Genomic DNA, 20942 nt, shown 5'->3' with positions numbered 1-20942 from the left:
AAGAACAGTTGCGGCTCGTCACTTTGCCCACGAACACAGATGTCGCGGTGCACTTCAGATGCGCGCGTTTCAATTAACATGGAATTCGCAGATATTGATCCAGAATTCGGTAACATGGATCGTGGCAAGCCCTTCAACTGTCACGTACCCTACAAGGGACTGCTGGAGAGTCCTACGAACACCAAGAACGCCACCAAGCCGATACAAGGCGAGTACGCATGTGGCAGGAGCGATTTGATTGACGGAAGCGGCCTCATGCCGATGCGTGTATATATATATAGATATATATATATATATATATATATATATATATATATATATATATATATATATATATATATATATATATATATATATACGAGATCTGTTATGTTAGAAAAGTATCCGACCTTTCGACGGAGAAAGAAATACTGGCATAACTGGAGCGTCGGAAAGCTAATCACCCTCAAAGTAGTCTCCTTGGAACTCCACACACTTCTCCTAGCGGTTCTGCCATTGTTAGAAGCATTTCGAGAAGGCCTCTTTCGGAATGGAGTTTAGCTCAGCTGTCGTTGCAGCCATAATGTCCTCTCTTGTCTGAAATCTCGCTCCTTTCAATGGCCTCTTGATTTTGGGAAACAGCCAGAATTAGCAGGGGGCCATATCAGGAGAGTAAGGAGCCTGCTGAACTACAGGAGTCTGGTTTGTCGCCAAAAAAGTATGAATCAAGTGCGAGGAATGTGCAGATGCGTTGTCGTGATGGATGCGCCAATTTCTTGTTGACCACAACTCCTGTCTCTTGCGCCGCACAACATCACGTAGGCGACGGAGGACATCCCTGTAGTACGCTTTGGTGATTTTTTGACCCTGTGGTGCGTACTCGTGGTGTACCACACCGCGGAAGTCAAAGAAAGCAGTCAGCATCACTTTGACGTTGCTGCGCACTTAGTGGGCCTTCTTTAGTCTTGGTGACGTGGAATGCTTTCACTGTGACGACTGGGATTTGGTTTCCGGGTCGTACCCGTGCACCCAAGCCTCGTCACCAGCGATTATGGTGTTCATGAAGTCGGGGTCACTGTTTGTGGAATCCAGCATGTCTTGTGAGACTTCAACACGAAGTTGCTCTTGCTCCACCATGAGCAACTAGGGCACGAATTTCGCCGCAACTCTTTTCATGGCCAAATATTCGGTCATAATGGAATGTGCAGAAAAAGTGCTGATGCCCACCTCTTCCGCAATTTCTCGGATAGTCACACGACGGTCCCGCATCACCACAGCATTCCCTTCGGCAATGACCTGGTCATTTCGGCATGTTGATGGCCGAGCCGACCGGAGCGTGGCTCGCTCTCCACCGATGTGCGGTCGTCTTTAAACCGGTTGTACCACTTTTTAATCTGTGTGCTGCCCATAGCATCGTCACCGAAAGCCGCCTGAATCTTCCGAATGGTTTCCACTTGGCTGTCGCCCAGTGTCTGGCAAAATTTTATGCAGTAGCGCTGCTCCAGTCGCTCCGCTATTTTCCTTGCAATAAAAAACCGACGTGACCACTGCGCGCTACCTCAGTCAAACGCTACGTACCAGCGACTGACGCTATCAGCGGGCGGGAAAAAAATTGCGCATGCGCACGAAGGTTCAAGGTCGGCTGATGCAAGCGCGCTTGCTTCATATCCATCAGGTGGTCGCAAAAAAATAAGGTCTGATACTTTTCTAACAGACCTCGTATATATATATATATATGTTATGCCGGGTGGTTGCCGGTGATGACGCAAATAGGCACATTCCAGACCCTGGTCTCCTTCCTATATCTTCAGCGTGCCGCAGCCGTCTCCGAATCGTGGAGGTCATGCTGCGGAACCGCGATGGTTAACAATGTTCCGGGTTTTGCTTCATTTCTGGTGCGCGGTAATGGCTATGATTTTCGCGTATGCCTTCGGACATGAGAATTTCAGTGTTAGAAACGTCTTCTTTCTTTTTTCTGTTCCTTTCCTTAACTTTTTTTTACGCAAGCTTTTCCTGACGCATCTACTCCTATTTCAAACTTAAGTGGAGGCTGTTTTATATCTACACACTATCTGAAACTAATTTCTTTGCATGGTCCGAAATTTCGTTGCAGCTGGCCAGCAAGCTGTCTTTGTCGCTGCTTTGTGTACTGTGGGCGAAAATTTTATTTTCTCTTTCTTTTTTCTGTGCTGCCGAGGTCTCCGAAGAAGGGATTTTGATTGCAAGAACAGTTGCAGTTCGTCACTTTCCCACGGACGTAGTTGCCGCAGTGCACTTAGACGTGCGTTCCACCTAAATTCGCAGATATGGATTCAGAGTTCTGCTGCATGCAATGTGGCAAACAGTTCAACGGACCCGTACCTTACATGGGACACCTGCGGAGTCCTAAGCACCTCAAGAACGCCACCGAGCCGATACAAGGCCGATTCGAGCCGATACGTGGCAGGAGCGACTTGGTTGACGTAAGCGGCCTGACACCGAGGCGTGGGATGCCCATCATGTGCCATGTGTGCAACGTCCCAGTAAACTCTCCAGCACTCTTGGAAATCCACAAGAAGGTACGCTACTTATATATATATATATATATATATATATATATATATATATATATATATATATATATATATACGAGAGAAAAGAGACCGAGGATCTCGATTTTTGTTAATGATGACCACTGTGGGGCCTTCGGTCTCACAGGAGTACCTATGACCGCGGGTTCGAGCTTAGCGAGCCAGAGGGCTGCGTCAGCCGTCACCCTCTAGCGCCGCTGCGCTCGAGCTCAGGCCGCGAGGGGCTATCGAGCGACGCACGCAAGAACACGGTATTGCCCTGAGTTAACGGAAACCGTTTATTGTATCCGGCGGCACCCGACACTGCACCAACGCCCTGTCCCGGGGCGGCGGGGAGCCAAATGGGTGCCGCACTATTAAGGGCGAAAAATACAGGCAGGGGCGCCCATATCACATGGCTGCGAGAGCACAGGCTCAAGCTGGGACACGCTGCTTGCAAAAGTCCCGGCGGCTGTGCTACTCGCTCTCGTGATAACCAATGGGTCAACTCGCGAGAGCTCAGGCAATCTCCTTCGGCTTGGGCCTCCGATAAGTGCGGCCCGGCGTGGTACGACCTCGCGCGAGCACTAGGCACCCGTTCTTCGGCTTAGCGCCCGGAAAGTATCAACACAAGATACGCGCTTCCCGCACGGGCAAAGGCACCGTGCGTGAGTACAAGTCCCCAAAAAATTAAATTATGAGGTTTTACGTGCCAAAAGCACTTTCTGATTATGAGGCACGCCGTAGAAAGGAACTCCGGAAATTTTGCCCACCTGAGGTTCTTTAACGTGCGCCTAAATGTAAGTACACGGGTGTTTTCGCATTTTGCCCCCATCGAAATGCGGCCGCCGTGGCCGCGTTTCGATCCCGCGACGTCGTGCTTAGCAGCCCAACACGGTAGCCACTAAGCAACCACGGCGGGTTTCAAGTCCTAGTCCCAAAGGCGTCGGCGGACGAGAGGAAGCATGTACATACCCGGCACAGTCCCAAGGGAGAAGAGACACGCTACCTGACGCTACTGCCACGAGTGTAGTCGCCAGCGGCCGCCATGTCACCGCCAGGATGAATGGATGGATGGATGTTATGAGCGTCCCCTTTGGAACGGGGTGGTGGGTTGCACCACCAAGCTCTTCCTATTATACTGCCTAATGTCCTACCTAGGTTAAACAATGAAAAAAGAAACACTATGAACTACCACGCCCAAATTTTCTGATCCCCAATTGCGAACTGTGCTTTTGTACGTCTCCGTCTTTTGTCGTTTCCCTACTTTTCTTCCACCATTCCTCCAATCGCCTCTTACTAATGCCTATTGCGGACACGTTTGCTTTACCACTGCTCCCGCTGAACCCAAGGGCTTCAAGGAGGCCAGTGGTGCCTAAATCGACCGCTGGGTAGACGTCTTCACATTCTAATAAAACATGCTCCATCGTTTCCCTAGCGTTACTGCAGCAAGCACATGCTTCTTACTTCTTATATCTCGCTTTATAGGTGCGTGTTCTAAGGCATCCCGATCTCGCTTCGAAAAGTAATGAGCTTCCCTTTGAGTTATCATAAATGGCTTATTTCCTGATTTCGTTTTTTCCTCTTAAGTAGTTGCTCATGGCAGGTTTCTTTTCCATTGCCGCCACCCATGAGATTATTTCAGCCTCTCTGACTTTCCGCTTGACCTTCTTTGTTGCTGTGTTGCCCACCCTACAGGCCGCATACTTGCTGGTAAGCTTCCTAGTTCTTTTCCTCCATTGTGAATCAATGTTTTTCCTGTACAGATACCTGAACACTCTCCCAGCCCATTTACTTTCTTCCATATTCCTCAGCCGTTGTTCATACTCAATTTTACTGCGAGCTTCCCTCACTTCAAAACTAGTCCAGCCCATATCACCCTGCACAGCTTCATTTGTAGTCTTCCCGTGAGCGCCCAATGCGAGGCGACCCACTGACCTTTGGTTCCCGTCGAGTCCTGATTGTATCCCTGATTTAAAGCAAACAACCGCATTTCCAAAAGTAAGTCAACTTTCAACTACAACTTTCCACATACCTCGGAGGACCTCGTACCTATTGTATCCCTATAGCGCTCTGTGCTTCATTATGGCTGCATTTCTCTTCCCCTTTACTGTTATGGTTTTAGAGCGCAGCTCTTTGGCGTCCGTTCCTGGGTTTCGCGTCGTCGTCGGCGTTGTCGTCGGCCTTGTAACCAGCTCCGCCCCCCTTTCATCCCCCCAGCGCTAGCAGCGACCGACTGATACCGCTGGATGCCGCTGACGCCGCTAGAGAGTCAAGATAACGTGACTGCATAGAACACCGTCGCCGCCATGCAGAAAGAGGAGGAAAGGGTCCCCCCCCCCCCTGTTCTTGTGTGGCGGATAGGGTGCTCTTCAGTTGCCGACGCGCCGGTTATTTCACGTAGGCCCCGGCACGTCGACGAATACGTGACCACCTTCCCACGGCTAGACCTGGTTCTTAGCGCTGCGGAAGCGAGGGTATCATATTGTTTGTGTCGGCATCGGCGGCGTTGTCCCTGAAACCAACTCCGCAGCTGGGGTTGACTCACTATCGGCGTCAGCGGCATCAGTCAGTCGCTGCTATCTCTTCCCTCCTCCCTTTATCGTGTTGTCCGCTTGCTGCGCGCGCTTCTGCCCCCATCGTTTGCCGCTGGGTGTACACGCCGCCCCCCTCCCCCCTCTTCCTGCGAGTCTCCGGTTGTCAAAGCGCCGGCTCGAACTTAATTCCTTTCTTCGCTCCTCCTCCAATGCAACCCCTGTGCGGTGGCAATCAGAGAGCCAGATCGGTGGCGGCGGATCTGTATATGTGCACCGCCCGAGACGAAATTGCCGCTGCCGTTCGCCCTGTGCGGTGGTAATCAGAGAGCCAGATCGGTGGCGGCGGATCTGTATATGTGCACCGCCCGAGCCGAAATTGCCGCTGCCGTTCGCCACTGCGAAATTATCTGCCAGTTCTTTCTGAGCCATCGATCCACACCGATGTTAGTAGTGGGGGACTTTAATGTTGACATAAAGACAAACAGCAATTTCCTAACACTTATGCGGGAGAACATCCCGTTCCTCTCGCTCGTAACGCGTCCCACGGCTGTGACAACCTCGCGAGGCACTTGTATAGATCTCGTCTTTGAGAATCAAGCATTGGTGTACCAAGTCGAACATATATCAGTCTATTTCTCCGACCACAAAGCTTCCTTCATGACTGTCAAGAACTGTTAGTGGAGTCTTTGTTAAAGGAATACGTGTGAAAAATAAAAAAAAAATTCTGTGATAGCGCATACATGTGTTGCTCGATTTCTTTGCCTCAATCTATCGAAAAGGTGAAACAGCTTATTTGCTGCGCTCAAATTTCGCATTAGGAAGTAACGTAATCGTCGGTAATTTTTTTTTCATACGTTTTTTTTTATTTTCCTGTGTTTCCATATATCTATTGCCTTCGTTTATCCATATACCAAGGTATTTATATTCTGTTACCCGAGGTATTTCTTGGCCCTGTATCTCCACTGTCCGTTCACTGTTTTCATTGAATACCATAACACCTGACTTTCTAACACTAAATTTCAAACCTATATTGTTGCCTTCCTGTCCACAGATATTAGCCAGACGTTGCAAATCACTTTGCTTGTTAGCTAGCAACACAATGTCGTCCGCATAAAATAAACCTGGGAGTTGCTGCTCTACTACTGTACCCGCCTGTTTATATGAGAGATTAAACCCGATATTACTTCCTTCTAGCGCCCTCTCCATCCTCACCATGTACATCGTAAACAGCAGTGGGGATAAAGGGCACCCCTGCCTCAGTCCCTTGTTGATATGAACTTTCTCCTCGCTCCTCATCTCTTCCCATTCAACGCAAACAGTATTTTCTAGGTAAATCTCTGTCAAAAGCTGTAGACAATCGTTACCTAAGCCTTCCCCTTCCAGAATATCCCACAAAATGTTGCGGTTTACGTTGTCGTAGGCTCCTGTAATGTCTAAAAAGGCCACAAACAACGGTCTGCTTTCTGCTTCTTATATTTCAATACACTGAGTAAGAACAAACAAGTTATCATCCAAACACCTACCTATTCTGAAGCCATTCTGAAGCTCTCCCAAAATGCCTTCATTCTCTGCCCATGCTTGAAGCTTTAATTTGATTGCCTGCATTGCTAGCCTGTATATTACCGATGTAATGGTCAACGGTCCATACGAGTGAATTCTGTCTTTCTCCCCTTACCTTTATAAATTAAATTCATTCTACTTTGTCGCCAACTGTCTGGTATTCGTCTATCTTTTAAAGTTTTTTCCACTGCTTTCACCAGAGCTTCCTTACTTTTTGGTCCTAGTTCATTTATCAGCCTAACGGTAACCTCGTCTAGCCCTGTGGCTGTGCGCTTAGAAATTTTCTATTCCGCTTTCTTCCAAATTTGTCAGCACCAGCTCCTTTTCCACTTGGGTCTCTTTCATGCTCTTTTTTTCTTCAAATACAACCTCGTCATTGCCTTGGAAAGATTCGGCTGTTACTTTTCGGATGTAATTTATTGCCGCTTCTCCTTCCAGTCTATTTTCATCTTCGCCTAGGATATGTTGTTGTATTGTTGTTGACTTCCTGCCTAATAATTTTATATGGTTCCAAAATATTCTAGGTGCGGCCTTCTTTTTCTCACGTATTTCTGACAACCAACGTTCACTTTCACCTTTTAATTTTGCTTGCACCGCACCAGCACTTTAACCATAGACTTTTTCTCCCGGTATATTTCCCATTTACTGGTTACTTCATCCTGCGGCAACTGCGCCTTCTTTGCCTGCCTGTGCTCTCGAGATGCTTTCTGTCATTCGGCGATCGCTTCTCGTATCTCCTTGTTCCACTAGCTTTCCGGTTTCTTTGTTCCTTTCCAACAAACATGTTGTTTCTCTTTCCCTATTTCTGTCGTTATTACACTTGGAAGCTCACCATATTCCGACTCATTACTTGGCCATTTGCCAAGTTCTTCCTCAACTCTAGTGACTATATTTGCTATTTGTTCAGCGTCGAAATTTGGACTGGCCATTTTGCTCTCCTTGTTCTATTTCCCAACTACATATCCCATTTTCAAAATTATGCGTTTATGGTCACTCCCTATGCTGCTAAACCCTTCCTCATCGATGACCATTTCTCTCAACTTATCATGAATTCCTTCTGTCATCAGACAATAATCAATGGTCGATTGCCGGTTTCTCAGGCTACGTTGGTTCACGGAAAGTACGTCTAGTTGTCGATGGGCGGCTGACTGTGGATGGGCGACTGATTCCCTCTCTTCTAGGCGTCGTTGGTTCGCGGAAAGGGCCCTCCCTTTAGAGTTGGACAGTTCGTGGAAAGGGTTCTTCTAAAGTCGCACACACACAAAGGGGCCTGTAAGTACTGCGGGGCACCTGCCAGACCGGTAACCACTCGAGACAACCACAACAAATTAGGAATCCACCCTTCGTTTCGATAAGGCATGGTGGTCGAGCAACCTTTTTGCCCGGGGTGTTACACGCCAACCGTAACAGCATCTCCGGCGGGAGAGGAAGATCCCGATGCGTAGGGGCCAGCAGCCACTGGGCGAGGGATCGGCGTTTCAGTAGCAGAGTTTCCCTCAGGGGTGACGAACCCTTGGTTCGTAGCTGGTAGATTCCTGGGAGTCGTTCATCAGTCCTCGTCGCGCTCTTGTGTATTTTCTCCCTGGTCCGGACTGTTGAAACTGGACTTGCAACGGTGAAACAGGTCTCGCAACTTTTCGTCTCCTGTTTGGGCAAGCAATCACTCAAGAACAGTGCCGGACCCACAATCACAAAGCAGCGAGCACAAGGTCACCCTCCTCCAAGATACACCAGGCTTTAAAAAAACGAAAACCCGCTACTGCTTTCCCATTCCTTTCGCGCCCCCCCCACCCCCCTGAACAATAAAAACAGACATTTCTTGAAAGCGTTAGGACGTGGTTACCAAAATCAGCTAACAATCGACTACAACTTCGCGATAATAAAAAAAAACGTATGAAAAAAAAATTACCGACGATTACGTTACTTCCTAATGCGAAATTTGAGCGCAGCAAATAAGCTGTTTCACCTTTTCGATAGATTGAGGCAAAGAAATCGAGCAACACATGTATGCGCTATCACAGAATTTTTTTTTTATTTTTCACACGTATTCCTTTAACAAAGACTCCACTAACAGTTCTTGACAGTCATGAAGGAAGCTTTGTGGTCGGAGAAATAGACTGATATATGTTCGACTTGGTACACCAATGCTTGATTCTCAAAGACGAGATCTATACAAGTGCCTCGCGAGGTTGTCACAGCCGTGGGACGCGTTACGAGCGAGAGGAACGGGATGTTCTCCCGCATAAGTGTTAGGAAATTGCTGTTTGTCTTTATGTCAACATTAAAGTCCCCCACTACTAACATCGGTGTGGATCGATGGCTCAGAAAGAACTGGCAGATAATTTCGCAGTGGCGAACGGCAGCGGCAATTTCGGCTCGGGCGGTGCACATATACAGATCCGCCGCCACCGATCTGGCTCTCTGATTACCACCGCACAGGGCGAACGGCAGCGGCAATTTCGTCTCGGGCGGTGCACATATACAGATCCGCCGCCACCGATCTGGCTCTCTGATTGCCACCGCACAGGGGTTGCATTGGAGGAGGAGCGAAGAAAGGAATTAAGTTCGAGCCGGCGCTTTGACAACCGGAGACTCGCAGGAAGAGGGGGGAGGGGGGCGGCGTGTACACCCAGCGGCAAACGATGGGGGCAGAAGCGCGCGCAGCAAGCGGACAACACGATAAAGGGAGGAGGGAAGAGATAGCAGCGACTGACTGATGCCGCTGACGCCGATAGTGAGTCAACCCCAGCTGCGGAGTTGGTTTCAGGGACAACGCCACCGATGCCGACACAAACAATATGATACCCTCGCTTCCGCAGCGCTAAGAACCAGGTCTAGCCGTGGGAAGGTGGTCACGTATTCGTCGACGTGCCGGGGCCTACGTGAAATAACCGGCGCGTCGGCAACTGAAGAGCACCCTATCCGCCACACAAGAACAGGGGGGGGGGGGGGGACCCTTTCCTCCTCTTTCTGCATGGCGGCGACGGTGTTCTATGCAGTCACGTTATCTTGACTCTCTAGCGGCGTCAGCGGCATCCAGCGGTATCAGTCGGTCGCTGCTAGCGCTGGGGGGATGAAAGGGGGGCGGAGCTGGTTACGAGGCCGACGACAACGCCGACGACGACGCGAAACCCAGGAACGGACGCCAAAGAGCTGCGCTCTAAAAATACAAACTTAAAAATGCCATGGGAACCAGAGTGAGCATGAGGCTTTCGCTACTCTAGGGGCAACGACTCAGACCGTCAGCATTGCCGTTAAGCTTACCCTTCTTGTAGCGAATATCGAAGGTGTACTGTTGAAGAACCAAGCTCCAGCGCAAAAGACGGCAGTTTTTCGTAGACATGGACTGCAGCCATGTGAGGGGACAGTGGTCAGTCTCTATGGTGAACCTTGAACCAGCGAAATAGCAAGCTAGCTTCTGCACCGCCTATACTACGCACGCGCATTCCTTTTCTGATGCACTGTATGCTTCCTCACGAACTGAAAGCTTTCTACTGGCGTACAGTATAGGGTGTTCGTTCTCGTCATCTCTCTTTTGACAAATCACCACCCCCATGCCCCTGTCGCTGGCATCACAGTGAAGAATAAATGGCTTAGAGTAATCAGCTCGTTCAACACTGGCTGACTCGTTAGTGCTTTCTTTAGCATACTAAAAGCCTTTTCTTTTTCGTCACCCCACTTTACCGTTTGTTGTTCTGTTTTTCGGAGAGCATCTGTTAAAGAACTTGCAATCTCGGAATAACGCGGGATATATCTTTGGTATTAACCCGCCAAGCCAAGGAATGACCTGATGTCCCGCTTGGTGCGTGGTTGCGGGAAGTTGTCTATTTCGGTCAGTTTAACCTCAGAAGGCCGACGATGGCCTTGCCCTATTACGTGACCTAGATAAGCTACCTCCGCGCGCCCTTGGCATTTGGGAGCCTTGACAGTTAAGTTGGCCTCTCGTAGACGACACAACACGGTTCGCAGTTGTTGCATATGATTCGCCCATGATGAAGAAAATATTGCTATGTCATCAAGATACGGAAGTGCAAAGTCCTCCATTCCCCGTAGCACCTGGTCCATAAGGCTAGGGAAACAATAGGGAGCATTCTTCAATCCAAAGCTCAGGACTTTCGGCCGAAAGGTTCCCATCGGGGAAATAAGACGACTTCTTTAGCCTGCTTGCCCTCTCGGTCAACGGAACCTGCCAGTACCCTCTGACTAAATCGAGCGTAGAGATGATATTAGCACTGCTCATTTTCTCAAGCCTTTCCTCGATATGCGGTATTGGGTAGGTCTGGCCCTTCGTGAGTTGAACCAGCGGTAGTCGATACACGGTCACGGCTCCTTTCCTGGGACCTCAACCAAGACAAGAGGCCAGGTATAATCACTCTCTCCGGGTTCGATTACACCTAGATCTACCATCTTGTTTATTTCAGCGGCCATGACGTGACGTTGACGAGGTGAAACGCGATAAGCTTTCGAACGAACTGGGTCTGATGAGGTGAACTCGATATCGTGAACGATCGCAGTGGTCCTGCCAGGTGTGTCTGAAAACATGTCTTTAAATTCAAACACGAGTTCTCTCAGTTCGGCCCTTTGATTGGGATTCCACTCCGCCTGCTAGCTTGTCAATGGTCTCGGGAATATATTCTGCTCCCGTCACTGATGTTAACTCCGGAAAGTCGACAGACATCTCCTCAGGTTGGTTAATGGACATGTTCACAATGGCCTCCCTCTGCCGGTAGGGTTTAAGTAGATTGCTGTGGTACACTGTCCTTCGTTTTCCTGGTACCGTGTTTACGTAGTTTGTTTAAGATAAATTCTGAATTCTGTCAACCGGTCCTTCCCATTGAACCTGTAGTTTGTTTTTCAATGCGGATTTCAGGATCATTACCTTTTCCCCAACTTCAAAGCGTCTTGTTCCGACCGTCCTCATAGTAATGTTTAGCATTGCTTTGTACCTTGCGAATTTCCTGTCCAGCAATCGTTTTGGCAAGGCTTACATTCAATAACTTTATCCTGCATTCTGCATCTCGAGACATTTCAGGCTCCGGTGCTTTCCTGACCTCTTCATTAGCTAGTATACTTTCCGCAATATCCCCTATATGACTGTCATGTTTGGTGCTGGTTGACGAATCCACCGTCAAACCTGTTTCCTCCACCACTGGACCTTCGTACACTGCGTTGGCCGTGAGCTCCCTTGCCTTGGAACGAGTTAGGGCTTGCACTGTTCCCTGACTAAACCCGATTCCCTTGCGTCGTAGCAAATCCTCTGATTTGTTAGAAAACAAATACGGATACTGCGGCGTGAGATGTGCCGAGACGGCGGCTTCAGTGTCTAGTACTCCAAAAGGGCCTTCGATACGAATCTTGGCCGCAGGGAGACAAACACTGGAGGTTTCCACGGCTTGCCTTATCCAAGCACATTCTCCCGTGAACTGGCCTTTCTCTACGTACGACGGGTGCACTACGTCCATTGTGGCTGCCGAGTCGCGAAGCACACGACATGGTTTGCCGTTTAGCATAAGGGCTCGAATGTACGGTTCCAGCAAGTTCAGATTTTTCTCGTTACTACTTAGTGACATCAACACTAGTTTGGCATTCCTGCATCCCACGGAGATATGCCCCGTTTGCTGGCAGTTGTAGCAAACTACTGGTTTCCTTGCCTCGAAAGCTTTTTTATTTTGCCTTTCTGCCCTCCGTTCGGGTGACTCCTCCCTTTCCTCGCTGTCCTTGTCACTATTTTTCCCCGAGTCTGACCTTTCCTTTGAGTCATACTGACTCGACTTTGACCGTCGCTTTGGCTTGTCGGGTCTGTATTTCTTTCCTTCTTAGGAGCTTCGTTGCCTTCGAATGCATGGCGAGTCACGTACTCCTCAGCGAGATCTGCCGCTCTCGTGATAGTGTCCACGCCTGGCTTATCCTGAACCCAATACTTGATGTTTTCTGGCAGCCGGTGGTATAATTGTTCTAAAGCAACGCACTGCATTGTCTTTTTGGCGTCGCCGAGTGCACCCTCTTCTCTGAGCCATTCTTTCAGGTTTACCTCCAAAGTGTATGCAAAATCTGAGTATGACTCACTTTTGGTCTTCTCGACCTCCCTGAATTTTCGCCTGAATGTTTCTGCTGATAATCTATACTTTTTAAGCAGATTCTCTTTGACTTCATCGAAGTCTTCTGCTTTTTCTTTCCACATGCGGGCAATGATATCAGCTACCTCACGTGGCAGTAACGTAAGCAAGGGTTGCGGCCATGCGTTTCTCCCGAATTTTGCCTTTTCACACGTGCGCTCAAATTGCAGCAGAAAAAGACCTATGTCCCTTCCTACTGCGTAGGGTGCCATCAAGTCTGTCATTCTGCGCTCGATTTCACGTGCCTCTGTGCTAGGTCTTTCAGCATTTTGAGCTTTCAGGAGCTCAATCTCTAGGCGCTTCATTTCGAGGTCGCGCTCTTCTTTGGCCTCACGTGCGGCGCGCTCGCGCTCTTCAATCTCTACGCGCTTCATTTCGAGTGCGTCACGTGCAACACGGTCGCGCTCTTCTTTTTCCTCTAGGTGCTTACGCTCTTCCTGTTTCTCTGCAATGCTCTCTAGGCATTCCTTCAGTTCATCGTCGTCTGCCCCGATCGCTTCGATCGCCTCAATGATCTCCGGCTTTCTCTTTGACTCTGCAATTTGGAGGCCCAACTCTCTGGCCAAGCTAAACAATTCCGGCTTCTTTAGTGCCTTCAAGTTCATGGCTGCCCTTAGTGCTGCTAACTCTTCACTCTATAAGAACCTCGACGTACTCAAAACTTCCGTCAACGGTTAAAGAAAATCACTGCTCTGTACTTCCCCAAAAAATACGTAAAGCCAAGTGATATCTTAGTGAAGAAAAGCCGGGCATTCACCATATGCAGTGATGAATCCTGACACCTTCCTTCCGAACGTTGTCACCAGGATGAAGAGGAGACGACCTCTTAGATGTCGTCCAAAGTTGGGGTCACCAGGGTAGCGTATCCCAATCGCTGCCAACCAGTTGTTGCGTTCTCCAGGGTAGCGTACCCCACCGCTGCCGAGTTGTTGCGCCGCCTGTTTCTCGAAGCTCGACCGACGTTACTATTGGGTAGCGTGGCGTTGTCGGCGGGCTGCAGGCATCGGGTAGACCGCGGCGATGAGGCAGGGACGAGGCGATTTCTAGTGCGAAACTTACACGGTTTATTCAATGGTTGGTGAAAGATGTAAAAGAAGAGAATGAAGTGAATTAAAAAAGTACATTGCGGGGCCCTTTAAATAGGCCCACTAAAATCTTAGGTGGCATCTTGCTCACGTCAACGTCACGTGACATGCACTGAGTCCCCATCGGTGATTTGCCTGGACGGGCCCGCCTCCGCAGGTGGCAACGCGCAGGTCCGGGATCGTCGGCGCTTATCCTTTCTTCTAGGTGACGTTGGTTCGCGGAAAGAGCGTCTGGCTGACTGTGGATGCGTGACTGATTCCCTCTCTTCTAGGCATCGTTGGTTTGCGGAAAGAGCTTTAGAGTTGGACAGTTCGTGGAAAGGGTTCTTCTAAAGTCTCGCACACACAAAGGGGCCTGTAAGCACTGCGGGGCACCAGCCAGACCGGTAACCAGTCGAGACAACCACAACAAATTGGGAAATCCTCTCTTCGTTTGGATGAGGCATGGTGGTCGAGCATCCTTCTTGCCCGGGGTGTTACACGCCAACCGTAACAAGGCCCAGTCAAGCCGTTTAAAACAGCTTTTTGCCTAGATGTCCCTCCAGAAATGTGTATTTCTTCTGGAAAATAAAACTGAAATGAATTGAATGTATGTGTACAATGTATACATACAAATTTACAATTAATTGAATTACGTACAGCCCCATACTTCAATTAAAGTTTAACACTTCTGCCACGATGCGATGTGCCATGTGAGGCAACGATAAGGCTCAAGCCTCTCACAGTTATGAACAATGACGCACAACAACGCCTCAAGCAAACACGTCTCCCTGTGTGTTCTGTGGATTACGCAGACAAACAGCTGTGGTGCACACAAGGTAACATTAACATCAACTCACCATTCTCGTATTGCACTAAATGCTGAAGAAATCACACAGTCGCCGCCAGCATCACCGCTAATTATCGTCAGTCAAAGTAAACATCATACAAAGCTTCAGTTACATCGATTCCCACAGTGCGTGGGAACCGCCGATTTCTTTTTCTTCTTCTTTCGATCTACTTATGTTTTGTAAGAGAATAGCGTTCAACGGTGATAACGTCAGCTGTCGCGCGCTGCTTCGCAAGCCGTTGTGGCTCTGGCTCTTGAAATTTTCGAGATACATTAAAGGATTTATTGTTATTATTATTATTATTATTATTATTATTATTATTATTAGTAGTAGTAGTAGTAGTAGTAGTAGTAGTAGTAGTAGTAAAGGAACAAAAGGCTTAGCAAATTTAGAGAAGTCCTCATGTGCCAGAACGGTCCAAATACGAAAAAATTTGCCTTGAAATCCGTGATATCACGCTGACCCTTACAGGCAATCACGTTAAGACACGAAATTCAAGAAAACGAGGCCGTCATTTTCTGCCCTAATGAACCAACACCTTGCTGAGAAGTATATGAAAACAGGGTATGAAACTTTATACCAGTTTAAACTGGATTTAGTGTTGATATTCGCTTTCTATTTAATGGGACACTAAACAGTGTGCTGAATCAAATTATGCGAGTGAACTAGTGCTCAAAGAATCCGACCGTGTTTAGTTGGAAGATTGGCTACTTACGGAGAAAGCCACAGAGCCATTAATTTCCCCCACAAAACACGACACCGATACGCCATTGTGGCACCATGGGTTTCAGACTATTTTTGCGTGCTTGCGCCGTTTTTTGCGCAGGGAAAATTGTGAAAGCTTACGAAGTTGAGCATTTGATTCATTAATAATTTAGGGTTTTGATAGAATTCTTGTTTAGCGATAAACGTTTTATTATAGCCGAAGCTATCAATACCATCACGCGGAGCTAATGCGGAAATACCAAGCTGACGTCGCCATCCTCCTCCGTTTCAGCGTATCATGCATTTGGCTTATAAAAGTATTTTCGTACGGGAGACTGGCATTTTTGATGTCCCAGAAGTGCAATACACGCACCAGTTCGGAATATTCCTCTTTATTGTTTCTCTAAGAAATTACTGTTAGTAAGCAGCGTAATGCCACCTATCCAAGGCAATAACTTGAAGAGGCGGACACCACTTGCGAAACAAACGGCGACGGTTAGTCTCCGAATGAAAGAATATTTATTGGTTAAAAATTTTAGTATTGACTTAAGGTGACATATTGCCACTCGTATAAATGAGACCGAATAATAACACAGTCATATACACTTAGTGCAAATTCCAATACTGTTGCAACAGTTTCGAGACATTTGTCCACAATATGTCCGAAAATGCGTGGCTGTCAGGCACGTACCCAAGGGGGGGCCCGCCCCCCCCCCCCGAAATTAGGACGCACACTGCCCCCCCCCCCCCCCCCATGCACACACTTCCCGTCCACGCCACCACTTCTCAAACACATTCCTAAAGCGCCGCCAAATCAATGTTGAGACTTGACAGCTACTCGGCAGTCAACATTTTGCTGCCTTTTTCACTCCTTTTGGATGGGGTAGTTATAGGGATCTACTGGGATGTGAAGGCCAGTTTCCTCATCGATTCGGTGCCCGCACGATTAGCTCGAGATGCATTCAGTTGTCACCGTCTATTCAACGGTCACACGCATCGCTGTTGGTTCGTTAGTTCAACCTTCTTTGTTTAGACTGATCTAGGGACCAGGAAAGGGATTCGGTTCGTGGTCAGCTGGTCTGTATGCACATTGAACGAGCTGCGGCCGGAGAAAACGCCAATTGCGTTTAACTTTTTCTTTTGCTTCATTATTTCCTCGAGTGACGGCTCGCCGAAACGCTGACAGATCCTCGAAACCATATGCCTGTGATATGGGCTAGATAAGGTGGAAAATAAAATAATGCGAGACAGTGTCCATCATCAAATTCTACAATAACCCTTAAACTCATAGGCAATACGACTTTTACCCATTAATTCGTCTGGTTTTTTCCTAATTGTACAGCTCTTTTCATGCGAAATTGCCAACTGGAAACAAGAGTCGCAAGGAGTTGAGAAATTTAGCGATTTACTAAGGGAGAGAGCCGAGGCAACAGCCAAAGAGGAAGGAAAAGCGAAAAAAACAAATTATCCATTGTTTATGAAAATATTTATGGATCAACATTTTTTTTATTTAACTAGGAAGTAAAGAAAACGCCGCCGAAAGTGGAGAACTATTTCGTGTGTACTGAATGACGCTTATACAGTTATCATTCGAGCCGCCTGACGTAGCCTCTTCTCTGCTGTGCTTATATATATAGGTGTCTTTCTAATCTTCCGCGGTGGGCGCAGTACGCTTAGAATCCCAGCGTCCTGCGCCCTACGCGGTTGTACGGGACTGGCGGCCACGCATCGTTACGTAACTTCCCAAATAAGTATACGAGTCGGCTGTGGCACTTGGTAGAGCAGTAAACGAGGGATCCAAAAGAACTGTGATTGTTCCGCAAACATATATTTCTCTATAATTCTTCCAGAGCGAATTCAACAAACGCTACTATAGTCGGCTACAACATAAGTCCGCCAGCCACTGTTCCTCCGCGAGGCTGCAAATAATTCGTACTTCAAACTTTTCCCGTTACCCAAAGAAGGCGGTAACCACAAAAATAAAATTATCAACGCGTAACTTTATACCTTCTCCCTCGCCTATTATAGGGGAATGGCGAAAGCCTAATTCTTTATTGAACTGAAATAACATGCTTGCTTCGCTGCAACTATTTATTGTCAAGTTTCGCTTCAGTTGGCATTGAAGTTTCGTGAGTAAAACGGGTTCAACAGTGAAATGAACTGCTCCGCAGACTTTTGAAGAGTGAGATGCTCAGACTCCATACACTTTGTCCATGTCTGTTGCACACCTCATTGCTTCCGCCGATGAAAAGACTCTTCAAGAACAGCAGACGCTCCGGAGGTATCAAGTACGACGCCATTTTGAAAGGCCGCATGACGACGATTTTGTTTGCTTCTGTGATTGGCTGGTGGAGTAACACAACTCCGCGCGGTCCGTGTGCCTTGGTTGCCAACTGCTGTTTTTTTTATAGTTGTATTCTACTAAAGTAATCTTTATTTTACGCTTTGGCTTCGTTACTTGTCCTTGGCAGTGTTCTTCCTGCGCTTCTTTCCTGCGCGAGTCCATTTGACATGGTTCCTTGTTTGCCAAGTAGAGAGAGGTGTCGCATAGGCGTAGCTGTAAAACACACCTTATTTCATTTCTCTTTTGTGGGTTTACACTTTTTATGGCCGAATGGTGGGCGTTATTCACATTTCTGCTAGTAAAGGTACCCCTCCCCCTCATTTGCGTAGAAAAGTTACCATGGGTTGCCCCCCCCCCCCTCCCCCCCCCCCCCGAAAAAAAATCCTTGGTACGTGCTTGATGGCTGTAGTTTCTTGCCACCCTGCTCTAAGGGAGTATTTTCGAAGCTGGTAACTGGAACGGTAATGCATTTTACAGTGCATTTCATGGGTGTATATCTGGAAACTGATGTTAATCCCAGGATATAATCCCGGCTTCAATTTTGCAATCTTTAAACACACACACACGCGTACACGCGCACTCACAGACGCACGCACACATGTGCGTGCACGCGCACACACAGATACAATGAAGTCACGATAACTCGCCCAACGTTCCGCTCTTGGCAACTAATCCCCTTCCTAAGTGGCCTGGCCACATTGGATACAAATACATGCATGCATTTCTTTTTGTCACGTATCTGACATTTGTGGTGCATTTATATACATCTTCAATGATAATTTTGTGTATCTTGCACTTATGTCTTTTAGTCATAGCCCTGTGCAATACTTTCCTTTTCTCCTTTTGTCCTGTATATCTTGCATTTCCTTATATCGTTGTTGGTCCACATTACTCAATTCCCACTGGGCCCTGTAAGATATTTTACATACATACATACATACATACATACATACGTACATACATACATACATACATACATACATACATACATACATACATACATACATACATACATACATACATACATACATACATACATACATACATACATACAGACATACATACATACATACATACATACATACATACATACATACATACATACATAGCCTGACAATTTCGAGAAGGGGACTTGCGAGATGCACCCATCGCCTTTCCCCCACGCCCGTGACCTTACCCGAGCGAAATAAATCTGCTGGCGCAACCAGGTAGCCGATTGAGGTCATAGAAGCTGGGAAGATAGTGACCGTTTGCCGGACACCACCAAATTTAGGAAATCCAGAGCTTAGGCTGTAGGTCTTACGTCATATCGGAGCAGTTTAATGTAGAAGGTGCGACACAGTAGTGATCATGTGATCGGAAGATCATAAGTGAACGACAGCGTTACTTTTCAAAGAATTCTAGATACTTTCCTGACGTGTTCTAAACGCACAAGGCTTAGTGCGGAGCACACAGAGACAAGACTCGTGGATAATATTTGTAGAAATTGCACAAAACAAGACAAACAAAAAAGAGCCAACCAAGATGAACCTTTACCATCGTGGTCAACAAGAAGTCTTGCTCAACACTTGTGGACTTGCGCTACTCAAAAATAGATATATGTAATGGCGGTCATTTTTGACTTCGTTCTTGCAGTGCTGCAAGTAAGTCAGAGGGATCACTGGTGCTGGCCACTGATGACAATGACGTATGTTACATTCATTCATGATTTTTTTTTATCCTCGTACGTTCCGCTCCATGAGTACACAGAAGAGAGAAGCGGTAACCATAATATTAGTGAACACATTATTGAAAGCAATAGTGACAGTTATGGCAGTGACATAAGCTCGAAAGTTGTTCCTTTATAGTTCGGGGAACAAAAAAGTCATGGCATGCTTTCTTGCGACATGTGGCAATACCTACTTTGAAGCTATTATTACTGCGGACGACGGCTCAAGCAGAAGCCGCTCTTTCAAAGCAGAATTAGTGTAATGAAGTTTATGGAACACTTAGACGCGACCGCTTATGCTGCGATGACAGGATATGCGGTAAGTGGATATCAGGCTTCACTCCCTCGATCACACGTACTGCAGGGCAAGAATCACTTGCGGAAGGTCAAGAACCTACAGATGCGGGCTCAAATCATGGCCGCAGGAGATGGAGGACCCTCGCAAGCCGGGCCCTCGTTTGCTCGCACGGAAACTTTCAGGGCCACTCCTTCCGCATCCACTTCTGGGCACCGGTCGACGGTCGATGAGGCAGCCGCCGACCTGTCCTGCAGGCGTTGCGGCATTGTGCTCTTCGAAAGCTCGCTGTACAAGGCTGAACACATGAAGACCTTCTCCCACATGCGCCGGGCCACCGCTGACACCGACTCGGTTTCCCGTTCAGTGAGCAGGCTCTCCATCGACGATTATCAGTGAGACGAGCTGACGAGGACTGGGGAGACGACCGGCTTGGGCTATAAACCCCAAAGTCCACGTTCGCGATGACTCCATTGATCGACTACCCGGACGCAACGAAAAAAAAAAAAAAAAAGCGAGGAGGATTTTTTTTTTTTTTAAAGGCATCACCTGCTATTCCCGGTCTACTGCCGGGTATACATACCTCCCGCTTACTTTTTTCCCCCCTCTTCTTTTCTTTTTCTCCCCTTTTGAAATCATGCGTGCGCAGAAGCACTGTCATTCTGTCTACTCTTTCCCGTGTTTCATTGTTTGTTTGTTTTTGCTTTTGTTTCTACACATATGGGTACCTTGCTTTCTTTATGTAGGCAACTCTCTGCTGAAAATAAAGTTGGTACTGTGAACTCGATGAGAGTTGTTTAATATCTCATTACTATATACAGCGCTGTGCGTGTGTCGTGTTCTGTCTATGTACTAGCTAGTAGCGCTACACGGAACGCCTTCGTTGTTGTGTAGTCTGTAGACGATGAAATAGTTCTCGTGTTGCAAGGAGCCAGCTTCTGATAATTACAGTAGTGCGCCGTGCAGTGAAGAGAAGGCGAGGGCCATGGCACGCACAATTGCTCAATTACAGCTTTTTTCGATGACTAAATACAAGCAAGCAAAAGCTGTTCCAAAAAGTATTGCTTGTTCTTCTGTTTTATTTAATATTTTGCTCAGCTGTGCTCATTTCTCTCGTGATGTGCATTGTGTCTCGATACGGACAATATTTCCTTTTTTTGCATATGCTACTGAAGTTTATAGTGATCATTTTTAAGCGTTATGGAATTTTTTTAAATATAGCATGTTGCAGAAA

At 47.5% G+C, this 20942-nt stretch overlaps 1 protein-coding gene across 1 annotated transcript; it reads left to right on the top strand.

Moving 5' to 3' along the window:
• The first annotated feature begins 1822 nt into the window (after positions 1-1822).
• LOC126545600 (uncharacterized) lies at positions 1823-20495 on the top strand. The gene is made up of 2 exons (XM_050193521.3): positions 1823-2537; positions 19778-20495. The coding sequence occupies exons 1-2, from the start codon at positions 2286-2288 to the stop codon at positions 20105-20107; spliced, it is 582 nt and encodes a 193-aa protein (XP_050049478.2). The 5' UTR covers positions 1823-2285; the 3' UTR covers positions 20108-20495.
• Positions 20496-20942: the final 447 nt, after the last annotated feature.

Source organism: Dermacentor andersoni, chromosome 1 (assembly GCF_023375885.2).
Source record: "Dermacentor andersoni chromosome 1, qqDerAnde1_hic_scaffold, whole genome shotgun sequence".
Taxonomy (NCBI): Eukaryota; Metazoa; Arthropoda; class Arachnida; order Ixodida; family Ixodidae; genus Dermacentor; species Dermacentor andersoni.
Note: the sequence above shows the minus strand (reverse complement) of the source record. Positions and strands in the feature narration are given on the sequence as shown.

Coding starts and splice junctions, on each gene's coding strand:
- LOC126545600 (XM_050193521.3), top strand. CDS start 2,286: ATGGATTCAGAGTTCTGCTGCATGCAATGTGGCAAACAGTTCAACGGA. Junction 2,538..19,777: donor TCTTGGAAATCCACAAGAAG/GTACGCTACTTA, acceptor CACGTACTGCAG/GGCAAGAATCACTTGCGGAA.